Raw genomic sequence first — 20671 nt, forward strand, 5'->3', positions numbered from 1 at the left:
CCTTCCACCTGCATTCTTTGGGAGTCTGGGTCTCCTATATGACTTCCCATCCCTGTCTCACCTTCCCAAACTGCTGAACAAGATCAAGAAAGACCTTGTGACTCCAGATTGCTACCCTGAACTTCTGGCCATGAGCCCATGTCCTTTGTTCTGGTTATGCATTTGATAAGGCGTTCTTTTGTGTAAGCAAGGCTGCACTATCTCCACCTCCATGTGTGGAGATTGAGCAGTGGTAATTAATGGCTTTTGACTTTCCTCCCAAAGTGTCCACACATGCCCTCTAGCCCGACTGTATAAGCAGGACGTCTCCAGCAGCATCCTTGGCTGCAAAGTAGTCTGTCCTCTGTTCTTTCTCGGCAAGGCCTTGCACTGGCAACAGTCGAAGGTTACCTTTCTGCCGCCTCCTTACACTTACCGGATCAGCCATCTCTCAAGTCACTAGTTATGTGTTTATCTTTTATGGTACAGATCCATTGTTTCCACCAATACCTTTTACCATGCAGCAATGGGACCTTAATGTGGTCCTTGCAACCCTGATGATCACCCTCTTTAACACATACAGTTGTCCTGTCCTTTTGCTTGCTATCACAACTGCATTTCCCATTGCTAGAACATCTGCTATGCGAGTCAAAGAACTGTGTAATTGTTCTGTGCTACCGCCATGCGCTTCATTTAATTAAGGTAAGCTGGCCTTTCGCACAAAACAAAAGCAGCATTCCTGCCAAAGGTAGTTACACCCTTCCACATGGGAAAATGTTTCACTTTGCTGGCCTTCTATGCACTGGCCCTTCCTTTCAAAGAGGTATTATGACTACACTGTGTGGGCCCGTTGAAGCCCTGAATTTCTACGTCGACCAAGCCAGAGATTACTAACCGTATGTCAAACTTTTTGTTGTTTTTCACATGCGAAAAACACCAAAGTTGTGCAAATGTGGACCATCTGCTATGGGCTAGCTTTAAGGGGGGGAGGGCGGGGGGGGGGCCAGCCCCAGAATGACTGGGCGCTCATTCTATCAGAGCAAGGATGCTACCACTGTTGGCATGTGGGGGCATTCCATCATATTCACTAAGCACTAATGCCTGGACAGTCTGGTCCAACTGCACTCGATGTGTCCTGCAGGATTTTATTCTGAGCCATTCCACAGACCCTCCACCAGGGCAGTACTGCTTTGATATCTATTCACAGGGTGAGAAATTTGCAGTTAGAAGTCTGTCAGAAGAACAAGTTACACTTTTTGTGATAAACTAGCTGCAGATTCATAACTGGCCCACCATTTTCCATGTACTGTGGAATGGATTTGTATAGTCCACTGATTAGATCCTTAAGTCTAGAAGTCTGCACACTGCTGTATTGTGATTCCAATGGCTCCTCATTTGACAGTGTGGACCGGGATCAAAAAGAAAATGACGTCCGCACTGAGGTGTTGCGTTCATGGAGGTCCCTGATGTCACACCTGTGATTATTTGATGAGGAGCTGCATAACACCACCTGATATGTGAGGGGCTTGCTCGCAAACTGTTGCTACATCCAGTCTGATACCAGGAGCAATTTATAAGGTGAGGAATCAGCAGTTGGTCAGTCTCCCAGAAAAGGGGTTACCGAAGGCAACTTGTTTGACACAGCCAGTACCTCTGATGGGTGAGATCTCTTGCTTTTGCCATTGCTACTTGTTGCTGCAGATTAAGGATGCAGATTCTAAGATCATTACATACATAAGAGAGTACATTGTTCTGCTGGTAGAGATTGGATCTGACTGTTACTGTATAGCTTGGTCACTAGTGTAAAATCTCAGTAAATTTTGTGAAGACTACAATTTTCAGAAAGCAGAGCTGCATCATATGAACCTTTGTCTCACCATAACCTTGAATGCTATCTTCATTATGTTTTCATTTTTGCAGGATGAGGAATTCTATATGGTGAAATGGAAAGGGTATCCTGAAACGCAAAATACTTGGGAGCCACGCAAGAACTTGAAGTGCACCAATCTGCTAAAGCAGTTCCACAAAGACCTGGAGAAAGAAGTTATCCGTCGAGAAGGCAAGCTACGAAAGGGTGTGCGTCGACTGGACCAGAGCCTCTCCAGCTACTTGGTCCAGAAGGCCAAACAACGCAAAGCCCTGCGTCAGTGGGAGCACCATCTTAATGTCAAGCGCAACCACAATGGCAGCATCAAGGTGGAAAACGAAGTAGATCTAGAGGGCCCACCCAAAGACTTTGTGTACATTAATGAATACAAGGTTGGCGACGGCATCAACCTAACTGAGGTGGCAGTGGGCTGTGAATGCAAGAACTGCTACATCGATGCAGTAGATGGCTGCTGCCCTGGTGCGTCCCAGAACCGCTTTGCATACAATGACCAGGGCCAGGTGAAGATTAGGGCTGGCAAGCCTATCTATGAGTGCAACAAACGTTGCCTGTGCGGCATGGACTGCCCCAACCGGGTGGTGCAGAAGGGCATCCAGTACGACATGTGTATATTCCGAACCCCCAACCATCGGGGTTGGGGTGTACGCACCCTGGAGAAGATTCGGAAAAACAGTTTTGTCATGGAGTATGTTGGGGAGGTAGGAATTTTATTTTCTTGTTGGTCACTGGTATTCTTTTTCGTTGTTCTGTTAGGCGGGCCTAGTTCTCTTAAAAAGGCGCTTCTGCTGAATGAGGTACAGGAATGTGATACTGCATAGAATGGACCCCATCTCGACACTAGCTTGGAGGCTTCTTGACAATTTAAATTGTATTGTTATAGTTCTTGAGCTAGTACAAATACTGGAATGATTTGCTACATACATTAGGTAGTGCCTCTTGTGTCCAATTCCCAGCTATCTTAATTTGTTGCTTGAAGTGAGTAGATTGAGTGCTGGCTGGAAGAATGTTGGTGTTCTGGTGGTAGACGGTGGAGGTTAATGAAACCCTTTTCTGAATAGTGCTAGAGTAGTTCCTGCCTTATTTAAATGATTTGGAAAGAGTGACAAAGATGTTGATTACTTTGGTTTGTGTGTCCTATCCCCTCTCCAGTGTGTACTTTCACAGCCCAGTTTTATTGTTGGACTGAACTAATTTGCTTATTTACATATACTGGTGCATAATGGCTAGTTGCAAGAGTAGGTGACGTGGTCTAGCTTGTTCCTGCTCTTAATTTCGCCTTGCTGCCTAGAAGGTGCAGCTGGAATTGCGTTTTTTTATTTTTTTTTACTTTTGTTCAGGTTCTCATTTAAATTTTTTATTTAAAAAAATATATATTTTTTGCATAGTCTGACGTCCCTCCTTATCTTTAGCTTATGACTTTTGAAACTAGGGTAAACTTCCTTGGACACTTCCAGTTTTTGCATTCCATGAAAGAAATGTTGGTAACTTAATTTCAGTAGGATTGTGTGCACTTTGTGCCTCTTTATGTAAAAAGACTTTTTGAACTACCTTATTTTCTCCTTCATTTGAAATGTTCAAAACATTTATGAAGAAAAAATTATTTCTCATAAAATCTCCTTCGCCGTCCCTGGCCTCAACCCTTTGGCTGAGCCCAGTAGCCTGAAGTCTTGTGTCTAGTGCATGTTTTTGCATGTTCTTGCTTTACTGGAGTTGTGCCTCTGTTGCTTTTCATTCCGTCTTGCATTCACCCCGCTCTGTCCATGAAATTATTTTAGCTGTGGTATCGGGCCAAAGAAGAATTTGCATCTGGTGATGTCTACCATAAGGTTTTTGGCACCCCTTTGGTTAGATATACCTCATTTTTCTGATCCACATAGATTGAGCACAGACGTGTAACAGTGGTAGACAGGGAAGATTTAATTCACCCACCCACGTTCACTGATTTGCTTCCATCTAACTACTAGTTAGTGTTGATCATTGTAACATCTGTGCAATTTGACCATTTATTTTTCAGAAATGTCGTACTAGCTCACCCAGTTTCGAATCTGTCACCTTTCCCTAGGCACCTAATCTACACTGGATCAGAAGAGTAGGATTGTAAATATAAATAAATAAAAGAAAAATGCAGACCAGATGCAGCAACTAATGCTGGATGTTCACCATAACTCCCTGGTAGAGAGAAGTCTACGCAAATACATGCAAACCACTATGACCTGAAACTACAGACTAGTATTTTGGAAATTTCTACATAAGGTTTGTTGATTCCCCAGGACACGTCGGTATTTCCGACCTAGCGACATGATGATCATCATCAGAGTTTATATGCAACACTGTTTCCTAAAGGTAGGAGGCTGGCTCAGTTTATCGTGTAACCTGTATGTGAGGCACTCTGCACTGAGTCCAGGCATCCCTTAGTAATAGTTTAACTGGTTCTAGATAACTAGCGCTCCCAAAGGCTAGCTGTGGAGAGCAGCTGAGGCTTATCCAGGTAGGTGTAAAGCAGCTGCAAATACCACATAGGTAGGTCCATGATGTACACAAAAAGAACCACACCAGTGTTATAAATATATATATTATTTTTCTAACACAACCACTAAACTAACTTTGGTATATCTCCTAACCAGCGAGATATACACACAAAAATCTACTTAGAAACAGGTAAGTACAAGTATAAAATAACGCAGGGGGAGGGGGGGGTGTTGTATGCTGCAAACCGTATACTAAAGAAACAGAATGTGAAAATCGCACTAACCCAAACTACCACCCAAGGGCCCAGAACACCAATGGTAAGAAGTTAGAATTCGTGAGGCGCCCGTATATAGAGATGATACCCCAGGTTATGTGCCCATAGGATAACACAGGGAAGACAGGGTTGGAGTTTTCATATTTTAGGACCCTTCCCAGAGGACCCCGAGGAAACCTGTTGGGACAAGGAAGGTTCAAGAGCGCCCCCACCTCTAGATACAGAGAAGTGGAGTACCTACACCAAGTGCATAGGGATGAAGTTGTTGGAACCTCCCGTTGAAGTCCATGGTGACCTCGGTTGTCCAGCTGCTGGTGTGACCTGTGGACCAGATCGCTGGAACCCAGCGTGGATTCCAGAATTGTGGAGATGATGGATGGATGGATGGTGGAAGTGTGACTGTGGAGTCCAGGCGAATCAGGAAGATACTAGTTGTCCACAAGCTGTCCCGCTGTCCTTCCATGCTGACAAAATCATGCAGACATTCATGCAAGTAGTTTATCATAGTGTAACTGAGTCTGTATTAAAATTTCTTGGAATAAAATTGGAATGTCGCTGTAGCCCTTGCTTAGCCTTTGTAAATTTAGGCCTGATTTCTAGATGTCTTTATTTGAATAATTTTGTAAACAGACTTCAGTCCAAGGATGTTTTGATGAACTAAAATGCTGTTTGCTCAGTTTTGCAATCTGCTGTGCGATACTCTTCTACTGATCAATAATAATTCTTTAGTGTCGTAAAAAGATATTGTTCTTAACCGCCCGCAACCCCCCCGCTCCTCTTTAGGTCGAGCGCGCTAGCGCGTTGACCTGTTGTAAGTTTTGTGGGCTTTTACCACGCCCACTGCACACCCATCACTTTCACTCGTTCCTGAACTTGCCTTTCAAAAATCCTTGGTTAATGGTTTCTGTTTGTCCCCTCATTGCAGACTGCCCCGTTACATGGATAATTGCACGATTGCTGATACGTTTGACTGCGAGTGAACTAATTTTTGTGTCTTCTTCGAGCTCATGATGGTGCTTTGAATTGGCTGCCTTGAGTCAACTGTTTTACTATTCATTTTCAATTTAAGTGGCAGACATCCAGTTAGGAATTTACAGCGCTAATATCTCTAACTCTAGCAAACACGCAACCCATTGCATTGCAAATGCTTGTATGTTTTTTTTATTTATTTTTTTATTTATTTTAAATGTATTCGGTTTCGCTTGCAAAATCTAATAACATAAATCTTTATAGGGCTTACGTCCCACCCCCTTGCTTTTAATTGGTTCCAATGCTTGCCACTTTTCCTCCGTGTCTTTTGGCTGTAGCATAACATTTCCTTTTCTTCGTGTCTCAGTCTCCAATGGCCCAAGTACTGTTTTCATCTGCTTTGTGGGAATAATAAAAAAAAAAAAAATTCGCTTTTGCCTACACAGCGTTTGCCTTTGTAGTTTAAAAAATATATATATATTTTTTTTTTTTAACTTTCTGCCGAGTGTATGGCTCTCTACAGTTTCTTTGTCCCACACATTGCTCCCTCTCCTCCCACGCACCACTTCAAAGACCACCATCTTGACACATCCCTGTCTTTGACCGTGTGAGATTGCTGACATCTTTGAGTCCGGCAGCAGTTGCACAAGTTCTGCTTTTTCACTATCCACTATCTCACGTACATCACATAATGGCTTATTTTATAGTTGGACATTTCTCTCCCTCTCAACACAAGTATCATTCTTGACACATTGTTTGGCACCAATGTGCTCCTACTTTCGCTGCTGATGTTTTTCCGGCTTTCTCATTTGGTTACATGTATCCTGTTTACTGTATTGATAAGTCTTCAGAACCTCTACGCCTACCACAGAGTACTTCTTATAGTTATAGTGCCCTGTGCTGGAGGTCCTTATTAAGCTTATGAAACATTCAACATATCTTAGTTCACTGGCAGGCCTTTGGAACTTGATATAAGAATAAGGTCACCACCCATCTTTGTTCATGGAACCCAACTGCTACCAGATGGGTGCCTTATAAATTATAAACTGGTGTTTTCATGAGCGGTCCCTGTTAGACGTATGTTACACCTACATTAACTCAAAGCAGCTTCTCTTTGCAGAGGCACTCCAGGGAAAATAAACTAGCATTTTGCAGCACAAATCTGGCTCAGACATGACCGCAACCGCTTCTGACAGTAACACCAGTTAATACCGAACACCAAGTAAAGATGGAATCAATTGCTTTAAAAGATGGTGTTTTTGACTGTTTTGATGGAGCCTTTAACTCTGAGCATTTGATGGCCACTACATTATCGAAAGTTGTTTTATCTGACTGCTGCATGTACAAGACTGTCATTTTTCTCCTTGACGCACTCCTTACAATTGATCCTGGTACTCTGTGGGGCTGAGAAAATAAGTTATTGGTCTCATCCGAAAGACAATATCTGAATATTGTGTATTCAGGACACCTGGGTAACACGATAAACATTGTGGATAACACTGGGACACTTAGCTCCATTATTGCATTTACTTGCTAAATGCAGCAGTAATCCTGCAACTGAAAGCTGTGGTAATGGTCTGCCTAACAAAATGATGACACAAAGTGTACAGTTGTCTTATATTACTGAATGCAGCCCAGTCTTTGTATTTAGAAGCCTTAAGAACACTTACCAACTTTCATTTGTGCACAGAGAGCACTCACAACCCTCTCCATGCCCTCATACACTGCTCCCACACCTCGTAACTTCGTATTAATCCCATAGGCAAAATGTAATACATTTACCAATGCTTGTTGAACATATAGATAGATGTATATAATCCCTGTGGCAGTCGCCACTAGGTAGTTCTAGTTAGGACCTAGTTTCTATTTACAAAACAAAACGTTTTTTGTTTTGCTAATAACTTTGATACCATGTGATGAATCTCCACAGAGGTTTCCAAGAATATACAGCTGCTCACTTCAGCGTCTGTCTGGAAAGTTTTGAGGTGATTGTCCAGTAGGAGATAAGAAGAAAGTGGGTCCCAAAATGCTTTCCCCATTCATTTTTCCATAAGGATTTTGAACAGTGATCGCGCCTGTACCACTGGACGGAATTACACCAAATTTGGCAGTAAGGTAGTGGTCCAAAAAGCTACCTTTTTTGTTTTGGTGTAAAAACGTTCAGTTTTAGACAAATTAAAGAAAATCTGAATTTGTTTTTGTATAGGGATGCGAAAGTATCACAAATCTTCCCAATCTCTTGCTGAGATCTGATTGGCTGCCAACACCTCAACCAAAATAGTGTTGGCAGCCATGTTGGGACTTCACTTCAGCAGAGTCCCCGGGGGAAAAAAGTATGTATGTGTATACATGTTCGATGGCATATGTAGCTGCAGATACACATGCTCTGCATAAGTTGCCATCTAGTGTTTGGCTCTTTTACAAGTTGTTTTTCTTCAAAGAAGCTTTTTCGCGTCACAAGATCAAGTAACTCATCCTCTCAGTGATGGTGTGCATGGACATAGTCCTTTGTTTTTTCTTTCCACCATCTGGTTTGGATGTGTTCTTTCTCACTCTGGTAGATTTCGGTACTATCTGAACTTCCCTATCTTTCCTTTAAACGTCTGAATCGTTTTCAAACGCGTTTTCCATACTACACTGTATCTGATTGTAGCGTCCGGATCGATTAAACACCCTTTCAGGCATGCGTGCCCTTCTTGGGCCTACTACGTCACAGGCTCATGGATCAGACTCTGTTTTTATTCTGCACTCTGTGCCACGCTAAGTTCCCTTACACCGACCAGCACTCTGTGTGTAACCGCTGCCTCTCTGGACCACAAAGAAGAAACTTGCGAGACGTGCTGATCCTTCCGCTCTAAGAAGACTCTGCAGGATTGGATAGCACATCGGTTGGAGATGGCATCGAAGTCTACAAGAACAAACCCTGACATTTTCTGTGAGGGGCAGGTGCAGACTGCGGTCTCCTTCGCAGAATTGATTCTGATCGTGACTCTGATGGGGACAGCCAAGTTATTGCTGCAGCGCAGTACGTGAGTTCACCAGCTTCCTCCCATCACCAAAAGTCATCACAAATGGTCTTGGGTCCACCACTACTTACCAGCCATGCCACACCTGTTTCGGGGATAGAGTTGCAAGATGGAGGCTTCCACTTTCAAACTGAAATGTTTGCATACCTCCTATGAGCCGAAGCAGCCAAGCTCCTCTTTGGAGCCAAAAAAACTCCCATAGGCTTTAGAGTCCACATTTTCAGCCCAATTAAAGCAGTCAATCACCACGCTTTCGGAGCACACAACTCTAGGAAGCAGATATGTTCCATCTACAGAGGAATCAGCAGACATTAGGCCTATTGATAGACCATAAACAACAGAAAAAACAGATTAAAAAAGACACTGGAAAGATTGTTGCCTTTTCCTTCAATAATAGATGAAGCTGTCTTTTCAGGAAAGTTTGGAAACTGGGCTTTCACTTGCAAAAATATTTAAGCAGGAGAAACCAAAGACAGTACAATAGACTTCATTGTACTCATTTGCTTCCCACTTCTCCACCACCTTCACCTACACAGTATTCTATTCAATCTCCTGTCTCTTCACATGGGGATTATATGGGTGACAATACTTACAATTTAGACTCATGGGATGTATATAATCCCGACCCTATCCCATCTGTTGACCCTGATCTATATCTTACTAGGCCATCTCCAATAGAAAACACCACAGCCTCTAATCAGGTGATTGCTAGAGCAGCCACATACCACAATGTGCAGCTGCACTCTGAACCCATAGAGGATGACTTTCTATTAAACACCCTATCCTCTACACGTAAACAGCACCAATGTTGCCAGTGCTACCAGGCATGCTGATATTTTTAAAGCTCCAGCAAAGGCTAGAGTACTCACACTGAGGGTGGACAAAAAATATAAAGCCGCACCATCAGACCCACTCTTCATAACACAACAGTTACCACCTGATTCCATTGTCCGTGCAGCTACAAAAAGGGCAGTCAGTCCACAGGGGATGCTCCTCCCCCTGATAAAGCCACAAATTCAATGCAGCAGGCAGGAGTGGCAACTCAAGCTGCAAATCAGTAGAGCATTGCCAACTCCCAAGCTCTTTTGGCCAGGTGCGACAGGGCCCATTGGGATGAGATGCAGGAGTTCTTGAATATCTCTACAGAACAGCAAAAAAAGGACACAGTAGGTAGTGGCAGAAGGACAAGCTATTGCCAATAATAGCACAGACAATTTGGAAGTGGGCAATTCCCAAGTGCATTCACCTATTAGCAGAGTATATCCCAGGGATACACAACCAACTAGCAGGCATCTTATGCAGGACACAGCAACAAATACCCGAATGGGAGATTCACCCACAAGTAATTCAACAGTACTTTCACATGTGGGGAACACCAAACAAAACCTAAAATGCCTAAACTTCGCATCCACTCTTTAGTACCCGTCCCCTGCGTAGACTGTACCACAACTGGCAGTAGATCCTTCTCCAACCTTGCCGCCAAAACCTGGTACTCCCTCCCCGTCAACCTACGTCTAACCCAGGACCTCTTGACCTTCAGGAAGCGCCTCAAGCAGGTCATAGTTTGGATATCTAAGCTTCCATCAGAATGTTATGGACATTCTAAAAGAAGCATGTAAACCTGCAACCAGGTAGTGTTATGCAGCTAAATGGAAATGTTTTGTATAATACGGTCAACCTAAAACATTGATCCACTTAAAGCATCGGAGCAAGATTGTATGTTTTTTGCTTTACTTGCAAAATCAAGCATTGCATATTCATCTATTAAGATTCATTTAACAGCATTATCAGCCTAGCTCCAAAACAGACAGCATACCTCTCGGTTTAGAATTCCTGTCATAAAAGCTTTTATGGAAGACCTTAGTTGTTCCACCAGCTCCTGCCTTGAATCTTAACATTGCGCTCGCAAGGCTTATGGGTCCACCATTTGAACACATGCATCTTGCGCTCTTCGGTTCATCTCATGGAAAGTTGCTTTCCCGGTAGCAATTGCCTCCTTAAGAAGAGTAAGTGAAATTCAAGCATTCACTTTAGAAAAACTTGTCTTCCAAATTCACAAATACAAAATAGTACTTTGGACAAATCCAAAATTTCTACCTAAAGTGGTTTCACCATTTCACATCAATCGGTGGAATTGCCAGTTTTTTCTTTCCACAGCCAGATTCAGTTGCTGAAAGAGCTCTCCACACTCTTGATCTCAAAATAGCTCTCATGTATTATATAGACACAACAAAAGATTTTAGGTGACTAACCCCAGTGGAGGGCCTCCTGCCTGCCACCCCATCCCCCCTACCCCCCCCCCCCCAACCCCAATATACCCATAGACCATGTACCTTGGGATGGTGGTGATGTGATTTTTGAATGTAGAGAAACATGCCGTTATCATATGATATTCTCTCCTTGCTATCTGTATCCCAGTTACCTGCACATCTACAAATCTGTTTGGCCAAAGGTTTCAGTATGTGGGCAAGTAATAAGGGGTACTACGCTTTTGTGCTTTTGTGTGCTGTTCAGTTTGAAATGCTACAGAAAGCAGAGCATAACGTTTACTCGCATGTGCCCTGTGGAGGTGTAGAAAATCTTCACAAAAGTTTGGAAACTGGGCCCCAAATTTATTTTGCATAATGCCCGAAATAAGAATGGTCAGTGGACTGTATTGATAGCCTTCTCTATCTAGTAGGAGTAAGGCAGCGGAGTCACTAAGCTCACTCGGAATATGACTTGACGGTGCAGAAAACTGGTGTGCTTGTGACCTACAGCAGTTTTAGTTCTTGTGAACCACACTATGTAACCTACTGGGGAAAATTTTTGCCAACATTTTCATAACAGTAACTTTCATTTCACCTGTGACTGCCAAATAATACCAAAGTTTTTATAAAAAAAATAAATAAAAAAAAGTCAAGCTTCTTCGTTAGATAATAGACCGTATCTGCAGAATTGCTATGAATTGCTCCGTAGCACGGAGATGCATGGTAGCCGTGCTAGTCTGTGTCCTGGGTTCTAGTCTTGCTCTAGTTAATGTATTTAGTGAATTCACATATATTAGTTATCGCTTTTATTTCAACAGGTGCAAAACATTAGCTACAAACTACACTATTAACTTGTGCTCTGGTTTCTGGCTGAAAACTTGAGCCGGACGTGCACGTCATCTGGCCATGTGCGTTTATCTTATTCATTTATTGGTGATCAAATCAAATCATTAACATTTATAAAGCGCGCTACTCACCCGTGCGGGTCTCAAGGCGCTAGGGATGTGATAGGGCATCACTATTGACTTTTTCGATACCACATGGCCTGTTATCGGTTTTTGGCATAAAAGGGTAAAGGCTTACACTAGTTGGTCTGCACTTCAGTCTAAAAGTAACCAACTTGAGGCTGTGCAGTTGGCACGCATCAGTGTATCCTGTTGGTACTGCTGAATTTGGAGTTCAGCGGTTCTTCCCAGTTCTTGATTTTGGGTAATCAATGTGACCAGCGAAGACACTGAAATTATGAGTACTTGGGTCTTGGAGAAACTCAGTCAAATAATTCTGATCAGATTTCAACATTCACTGAGGGGTTGAGGGGGGGTGGCTACAGGGATGACTATTGATTTTATATTAATTTCTACAGTTGCTGTACCTCTACCTTCTAATTTTAATATAATGGTAAATTGTATTGGTGATAATCCTGTATGCTTTACCTTGGAGTAAAAAAATACTCAAATTCTGCACTGGCGTAATGCAATACGAGCCTCTTTAAGAATAAAGGACTTCACTGGGCAAAGGTCGACCTGAAAATCGTTCAGGATAAGAGTCAGTTTTTGTATGTTTTTTTGAAGAGGATTGTATCAACAGCTCAGTCCTTACGAAAGTTAAAATCTTATGCAGGATGCTTTCTGAAGGTTTGGTCACTCATAAACCCTGTCCTAGGATCTCTTTGCAATGCTACTTCATGTCACCTGTTAGGCTGCGCACAAGCATCTAAAGGCTGTACTTTCAAAATCCCTGCGGATGTTAAAAACTATCAGTCTGCCGTTTAAGAAAGAAGTCTATAAGAGAAGGCCTGGGAAGAGCTGGCCCTAGCCTTGGCCTCATCACTTACGGAAAATGCGAGGTTCTGGGCCATCATAAATCAGCCTTATTTTGGTAAGAACGACACTCCCAAATTGGAAGCTATAATTCCAGAGGACCAGTGGGGGGCACATTTCAAGGGTATTTTTCAACCAACTAAAAGTGGCTGGCCGCTTCAAGGGGCTTCAGTTTGTTTTTCTCAACCAGATCCAGCACAAGTACCCCTGAATTTCTCCAAAGAAATGAATGAGGTTCTACCTCTGGTAAAGCTCAAGGTCCGGACAGGGTCCCTGATATTTTTAAATCAAACAGATTTATGGGCTCCAGTTGTGACCACAGTTATAAGAAGCTGTAGTGGGGGATATTCCGGAGTCGTAGAAAACGGCCATCCTTGTCCCCATATTTAAAAAGGGAGAAAAATCGTGCCAGCCTGTTTTAGCCCAATATCTCTAATAGACTCCACAGCAGAGATCATGGGAAGGGTCATCCTTGCCCGACTTGAGACATGGGCCGAAGAAAACACGGTTTTAACTCTCATCCAATTTGGCTTCAGGCCGGGTATAGGAAATGTGTAGCAAATAATAAATCTAAGTTTGATTACTAGTATTGTAAAGGCCAAGGTTGGTGCCATTCATATGTCATTTATTGATCTGTTAAGTGCCTTTGACTTGGTTAATAGGGATAAATTATGGGAGATCATGCAGACAATGGGGGTGGATTCAGACTTGCTTATTTTATGGATACACTTGCATTATGATCTCAGTGTCAGTCGTATATGGCCCACCAGGGAAACTATCGTCTCCAATAAAGTCCATGAGAGGAATCAGACAGGGCTGTATTTTTAGCCCCTTTTTTGATCTTAGTTCATGTTAATGGTATTACAGATCATTGATCCAGGGCAGGTGGGGACGTTCCAAAGGTGTGGGGGGGCGGGGGGGGGGGAATTCTGTGCCAGTATTTTTGTATGCAGATGATGCGGTTCTGATTGCTCGCACTCCCATTGCACTGCAGAAGTTATTAGATCTCTTCACTGAATATATGGAAGGCCTGAACTTAAAAGTAAACCACTCACTTATATTCCATGACATGCAGACATTTACACATGAAAGTGACGCACTTTAGAATGAGAGGGGTTCCATTTTAAAACGTACAAAGGATTAGTTATTTATGTATTTTTATTTTTTTAATTTTTTTTTAGCTCTTTCCTAGGGTGGAAAACGCACCTCTTTGCAAAAGTACAATTGGAAAGAAATGTGGAGGGCATTTTTCGATTTGCTAGGCTATAAGGCCAAAAACCTCTGGCAGAGATGATCACCCGGTATAAAGCCAAATGCATTTTTGCAGCTATTTATGGGGGAGGGGTTTGGGGGTAATCATAAATCACATAATCTCAAATATATTGAGAATGCCTTTACCCGTAGGTTGCTTGCAGTCAAAAAAAATACAGCAACTTTTACATGCCACAAGGAGGTGGGCCTCTTACATAACCGATCAAATAAGTCTTGCCACTCTTATTGTGGATTGTGTTGGCAAAACCCACAAGCAAATTTAGTCAGAGCCTGTATGCTAGATTGTCTAGCTCTGGATAATGTCAACAAGATACTGTGGTTGCTGTATGTAAAATCTGGCCTTCAAGATTTGGGTTTAATTCCCCCACGTTTGTCATGGAATGCCAAGTTGATTGTGAAAGACTGGTATGCAGCCTGCTGTGGGGAGGAGAGGCTAAGGCGTTTTGGATATGAAATCAGTGGATCTGTGTTAACAGGTTGTTACAGTTAAAGCCCTGGAACGATATTTGAGATGGATAGAGAATCCAAATCACCGGCTTCTTTTAACCTATTTTGGATTCAATCGGAAGGCATTTTAAGGTTGCCTTCCTGTCGCAATGTTTTTGGCTGTGGGACTTACCCCCTTGTTATTGTGATCTTGTCACCAAACAAAGCACATGTCACTTTATTTTGTTCTGTGCAGATCCAAGAAGGTCCTTTCTGACTCCATTGTTGCGTCAAGGGGAGTTTAGACAACATAGTCCCGAAATTGAATTCTTACAGAAATTAACCTCTATTAAATTTTGCCATGCTGTTAAATTGTATTAGGAGTGCAATTCGAATTAGAGACCGAAATGAGTTCGTAAATTTAACCTAAGATTTTAATGTGAAAGATGTAATTTCCTCCTGATTTTTGGGGAATTTTATTGATAGTGATTTTGATGTTTTTTTGCCCTCTGGTGGTATTTATGACCTTTTTATCTTTTTTGTGCATTGTACCACCTTCCTTTTTATAGCTTATTGCCGACACAAAGTTGAATGACTGAATACTTTGTTCTTTCACTGTAGCTGTGTTGACACTGTAGTCTCTGCATACTGATTTACCCATCCTAGGGCAGGGTTTTCAGCATAGGTGGCAAGCATGATATTCCCAACAGTGCTGCTATTTAAACACAATGTGAAATCATATTGGTGCTTCGTCCAGATAAACTGTCATTAGCACCCAGACATTTACCCAGAGGGGTTGTGAGTGTGTGTGTGGGGGGGGGGGGTGTTCTTCCTCGAAGTGTGGTGGTAGGAAGTCGCTGGGGAGAGGGGAGTGTGGTCTAGTACAGAGACCCAGGCTTTGCTTATTGCCTGTCTTCTATTGATGACTAACTCTGCCTCCCTTACACTTCAAATGATCTCCCTCTAATGCTCCTCTGTTTTGGAGGTGAGAAGTCTCTCCTTAGTATTCAGGCAATAATAACACCTCTGTTCACCATGTGTCCTCACAGCTGTTCCTCATACTTATATTGATTTTCTTATTTCCTGGAAAGATTATCACCTCAGAAGAGGCGGAGCGCCGGGGCCAGATCTATGACCGCCAGGGAGCCACATATCTCTTCGATCTGGATTATGTGGAGGATGTGTACACAGTGGATGCTGCCTACTATGGAAACATCTCCCACTTCGTCAACCACAGTGTAAGCGAAATAGAAGCCATTCCTTCATTATTGGATCTCTAAGCCCAGCCTCATCCTCGTACAGCACGTAATATCAGATGGGATTGGGGGAGGGAGCACATCCGCTTGGTGCTCTTCTTACACATTGGGTGTTGGTCTGAGTGATACTGGTGTAGGCTGGCATCCAGGTGGTGGTTTGCCCAGATGTAGCAAAGCATGAAACTGTTATATGGGTTGTGCTGAATATACAACCTAATTTTTAGGCCGAGCGTAATTGTTAGACCACGTGTATACTTTTTAGTAAACTTATGGCTTAAAGCAATTTCATTTGTTGGTTGAAGTGTCCTTTAAAAAAATCTTGCTTGCCAGTGGTCAGTTCTGCCTTTTTCTCCCTCCTTTTTCTGTTTCAGAGCAATGACCAAATACTGTATTATTCCACTTTGGTTTCTTTATCTGTTGCTATGATTATTTTTGTTAATTCTTTGGTGCTCCCCTTTCACAGTCAGTGTTTTAGGTTGGTAGATGCCTCAGTTTTAAAGCAGCGTTCCCTTCCTCCCACCACTGACATTTGTTTTGGCTTTATTCCATGCTGCTGTAGTTTACCTCTGGCTCCTAAAATAAGCTTATCTTACCAAAGAAACAGCTGGTCGTTTAGCTCACTGCTCACCGAAGCCATATATGCTCTTTCAGGTAGAATGTAGCTAAACCTAGTAGCAATGATGTGAAACTTGCTTAGCTTCACATTTGGTCTCCCACTTCCTCCCAGCACTCACGACATCGCACACAGGGCATTGCTGATCTCTTTCATTGGGGCCATAAATCTTCTCTGGCTGCTCTGATCACTGAAATGTGAGACAGGAATGCCTGCAAGAATTTTTTTTCTTAAAATAAAATATATATATATATATATATATATATATATACACACACACACACACATCCATTCGTGCAGTCATCTAGTCTCTCGCTAGGGGTTTGTGAATTGAGGATTAATAGTTAAATCTGGGAGGAAAAAAATAATAATGCAGGGATCCATGTGTTTATTCTTGCTAGTGAAATTAGCTGCTTGCGTACTTCCCCTTTTTTCTGCTTTGCCCTTCTGACGATGTCCTCTTTCCCCAGTGTAACCCTAATCTCCAGGTCTATAATGTCTTCATTGAAAACATAGATGAAAGGCTACCTCGGATTGCTTTCTTTGCGACACGCACCATCCGCCCAGGGGAGGAACTCACCTTTGACTACAACATGCAAGGTATACTATGGTTGAGTTGCAGAGCTTCTTTACACGAGTGGTGAAGCCCTATTCTGCTGCATCTTGAGCTGTGTTGAGTTTGCCTGAATTTTCAGGAGGTGCTGCATGTCTATTGTCATGTAAGCTCCACTGTAGGCAATGCATGGGGTTGTTGCTTTTAACAATTGAAATGCATTGGTAGGTAACTGCTTACAGGTTCACTTCTTGATAAGTGTGATGCAGGTTCCCTGGCAAATCTGTTTGCTCGCTGTTGGTGCATGTCGTGTTAGCACTATGAGTAAGATGTGTTGGCAGAATTGTTTGCAATGATGTCCGTGCCCAAACAGCAAGGAGTCTGGCAGTGTGCTTGCAAGCTGAGAGATGACTGATGCTTTAAGTACTTTACACTAGTGTTCCTTTCTAGGAGTCTGGCAGTGCTGGTGTTTGGCGCAGGGTGTGAGAGGTGGCTGGTGCCGAAGTAGTTTTGTACTAGTGTTCCTTCCTAAGAGTCCAGCAGTGCGGTTGCAAGATGAGAGAGAGAGAGCGAGCTGGTGCCTTTTAATTTGCTACCAGTGTTCCTTTCTAGGACTCTGGCAATGCCGGTGCAAGGTGTGAGAGATTGGGGAGGGAGGATGCGCCTTTAAATAGTTTGATGCTAGTGTTCCTTTCTAGGGGTCTGGTAGTGCCGGTCAGAGATGACCGTTGCCTTCAAGTAGTTTACTAGTGTTCTTTCTGTTGCCTTGTTAACAGTGGATCCTGTGGATGCTGAAAGCACTCGGATGGACTCCAATTTCGGACTAGCAGGCATGGCAGGGTCTCCGAAGAAGCGAGTGCGGATAGAGTGCAAATGTGGGACAGAGGGCTGCCGGAAATACCTCTTCTGAAAGACACCAAGGGACGCACTTTCTTCAGCCCAGCACAAGATGTTTTTTACAGCTCTTTTAATTCTGTTTTTTTATTTGTATACTGCGTTAAAGACTGACTGGGGAAATAACTTGTGGATGGAAATTGCTGGCCATGTCCGAATAGAGGCTGGAACACGAGTTGTGGTACAAAAGGATGTCTGCACCAAAGCCACAGAGCAGCTCTCCTGTTTAAACCATTGCACATCCCATTGTTGGTTGTGCTGTGGTTCACAGTGGAGACTGCCATTTCTCTGCTCATTTTAAGGCAGAAGGACGCAATTTTATGATGCTTCCCGTCCTTGACCGTTTGAGACCTGGAGTTTGGGTCAGCCCTATCAAATGGTTTTTACAACTTTTATATTCCATTTTTTTAATTCTTTTTTTGGATGAGGCATCCCAGTTCTGTAGCAGAATTCAACTTGCAGTGTCGCAATTCTTGGCTGGTAAAGCTGTTAGTCCATGAAGGTGTACAACTGCTACATCTCGCGTTCTAAGGGCGGAGGTGGTTTGGCCAGAGGGAAGAAATACTATATATGTAGTCTTTATATGTATCCCAGTTTAATCCGTAAGATAATGGGGGTTGGAATATTCTGCAAGGAAACTACTAAATTACCTGAGATATCTGTAACCTTTCCAGGTATGGTGCCTTCTCTTACACCAAAATAAAATAATTCTTCCTCAGAAGCACTGTGAACAGCCACATGCGTAGATGTACCATTGCTCTGTTCATCATAGAACACCACACAGTGGAAGCTTTGGAGTGGCGGTGTGGGTGTAGTCTTGAGGAAGACTAGATACTTTCAGTCATGCATCAAGTGACGGGTGGGGTAAGGATTTAGGGCAGTGTTTATAGTTAGGTATTTTATGAGAACTGCAGTATTCTAGTAGGGTGGCGTTTGCAAAAGTAGCCAGGGATACTGTGCCTCTAACATGATTGGGAGTGTATCACGTATGCGAATGCACGTCAAACCTAATCTTAACTGTTCCCTTAGTGTGGTAGCAGGTCATGTGTTGGTCCTTTAGATTAATTGATATGCACCACTTTAAAAGTTTTAGATGGGTTCTTGCTTAGCGACCAGAATGAGACCATATATGCATTAGTGTGTGCTTGATCACAGCCAGAAGCCTCCTTGGTACCACCGTGATTCCATCTGATAACCGATTCCAGCAGAGCCCCAGTTCACTGTTTTCTGTGAGTGGTTAGCCTACATGAATAAGAGCTTGCTGCATTGTGGCATACACTGCCAGACCTCTCGTCTGTCTTAGAATGTAAATATGTATGTGTATTACCTCATTTTTGTATATAAAATCTTTTTACAAATGTAAGACTTGAACAGGAATTAGGAGCAGATTTTTTTTTAAATTTTTTATGTTTAACTTCTTCGGTGGGGTGTTTTCCTAACTCCCATCCTTCTGTGCCATGTTTTTTGTCCATAATTACCTCTTCAAGTGCTCTTAATTGGAAGTGAGTAGATGGCTTTTCTCTCCCACATAGGCTGGTTTGCGTTTTTTTTTTTTTTCCCCCTCTCCCCCTCGGTATTCTGTTTATTATCAGATGTGCCATTTGCGTGTAAGGCTACTGATAAAGTACTAAACTAGATGCCTAAAGATCAACACCGGCCAGATTAATTTACGAACTCGGGAGGCTTTGCAAGAAGATGGAGTTGCTCTCATTGGGGGCAGATTAGGCTTCTTTTTAAGGCAAATAAAGTGGGAGTTATTTTAGAAGGGTCTTACCACGTTCATATTCAGGAACCTGAAATTCCGAAGTGCACGGGCCCGTTGGTTGTCCCTTTCCATAAGCAAGCGGTTGGGTAGCTCATCTTAAAAGCCATGCAAATGCCAGTCTGCGTTTCCGTTTATTTTTATTTTGAATAAACCATTATGATTTTTTTCTAGTTGTTTGTTTTTATTGTTTGTCATAAAGTACACTCGAGACCACTGACGTTATGTGACCTGTTCACTGCACTTTTTCCTCTTGCCCTTAAGATCTGTTGTGGGCATGTGCTTCATGATGATCCTGCGAAGAACTCCAAACTTGATCCAAGTTCTGAATAATCATTCCCCATTTCCTTTGGGCAGCTCGGACTATTCTGTCCTACTTCGTAGCTCGTTTCATGATGTACGAAAAACTAGAAAGCTTGATGAAACGTATGTTGCAGTCCCTGACTGCAGGGAACAGTCAGGTCTGAGCAGGCCGTAAGTAATCGCCACGAGTGCTTTAGACTATAGGTGAGGACTGGAGCAAGAGAGTGAGAGCGAAGCTTTTTACGTTGTGCTTTTTGTCAGTCCCATTTTCTGTGAAATGTCATCAGATTTGCCAAATGATGAGTTTACCCGTCATGTGCAGGAGCCTACTAGACAGTAGCAGACTTATTTCAAACGCAGGTTTCATTCCTCCGCGGCGCTCGACGTCGTACAATGCCGACTGTTCAATGCTTTTTGGGACCGGTTGTAGCACGTTTCAGTATTGTTGCTATGCGACATCTCACCCAGTGTTGGATTATTTTATAAAGTCACATGCTATTTGACTATTGTTCCAGGCCTAACTTGTAGCCCTTTGGATTAGGCACGGTACACATTAGGTTTTTAATCCGAAGCCCACTACTTGAGCTTGCTTACCTTACCATTCTGCAGGAATACCTCCCTCTTACACCTCACCATTTCAGATATTAAAAGATGTGCTTGGGAGTCTGCCAAGGACGCTTCATCTATTTTCCTGAATTTCAAAGGTGTAATTGCTGAATGTCTGTCTGGACATTCTTCTCGTACCAGCCGTAATGTGCTGCTTAGATTGTGGATCCCAGGGAGTTTATTCAACACGGGTGCCCTATTGGGAGAGAGGAACATGTCCAAAAACAATCCACACTAGAAGTCTGTCAGCTCAAGGATACAAGCCAAGCAAGGAGCTAAGCAGTTGATACTTTTTGTATTTTTAAAACTTTT

General features: G+C 42.8%; 1 protein-coding gene across 2 annotated transcripts in view; it reads left to right on the forward strand.

Annotated features, from left to right (window-relative positions):
• The window catches only part of SUV39H1 (SUV39H1 histone lysine methyltransferase), a 55329-nt gene extending 35706 nt beyond the window's left edge, over positions 1-19623 (forward strand). The window contains exons 4-7 of one of the 2 annotated variants that reach the window (XM_069209568.1): positions 1900-2565; positions 15464-15610; positions 16712-16841; positions 17571-19623. In XM_069209568.1, coding sequence (XP_069065669.1) covers positions 1900-2565; positions 15464-15610; positions 16712-16841; positions 17571-17704 — 1077 coding nt within the window. In that variant the 3' untranslated portion in view covers positions 17705-19623. The remainder of the gene's footprint in view (positions 1-1899; positions 2566-15463; positions 15611-16711; positions 16842-17570) is intronic. The other variant, XM_069209569.1, reaches the window with a different exon arrangement.
• The last annotated feature ends 1048 nt before the right edge of the window (positions 19624-20671 follow it).

This window comes from Pleurodeles waltl, chromosome 10 (assembly GCF_031143425.1).
Source record: "Pleurodeles waltl isolate 20211129_DDA chromosome 10, aPleWal1.hap1.20221129, whole genome shotgun sequence".
Taxonomy (NCBI): domain Eukaryota; kingdom Metazoa; phylum Chordata; class Amphibia; order Caudata; family Salamandridae; genus Pleurodeles; species Pleurodeles waltl.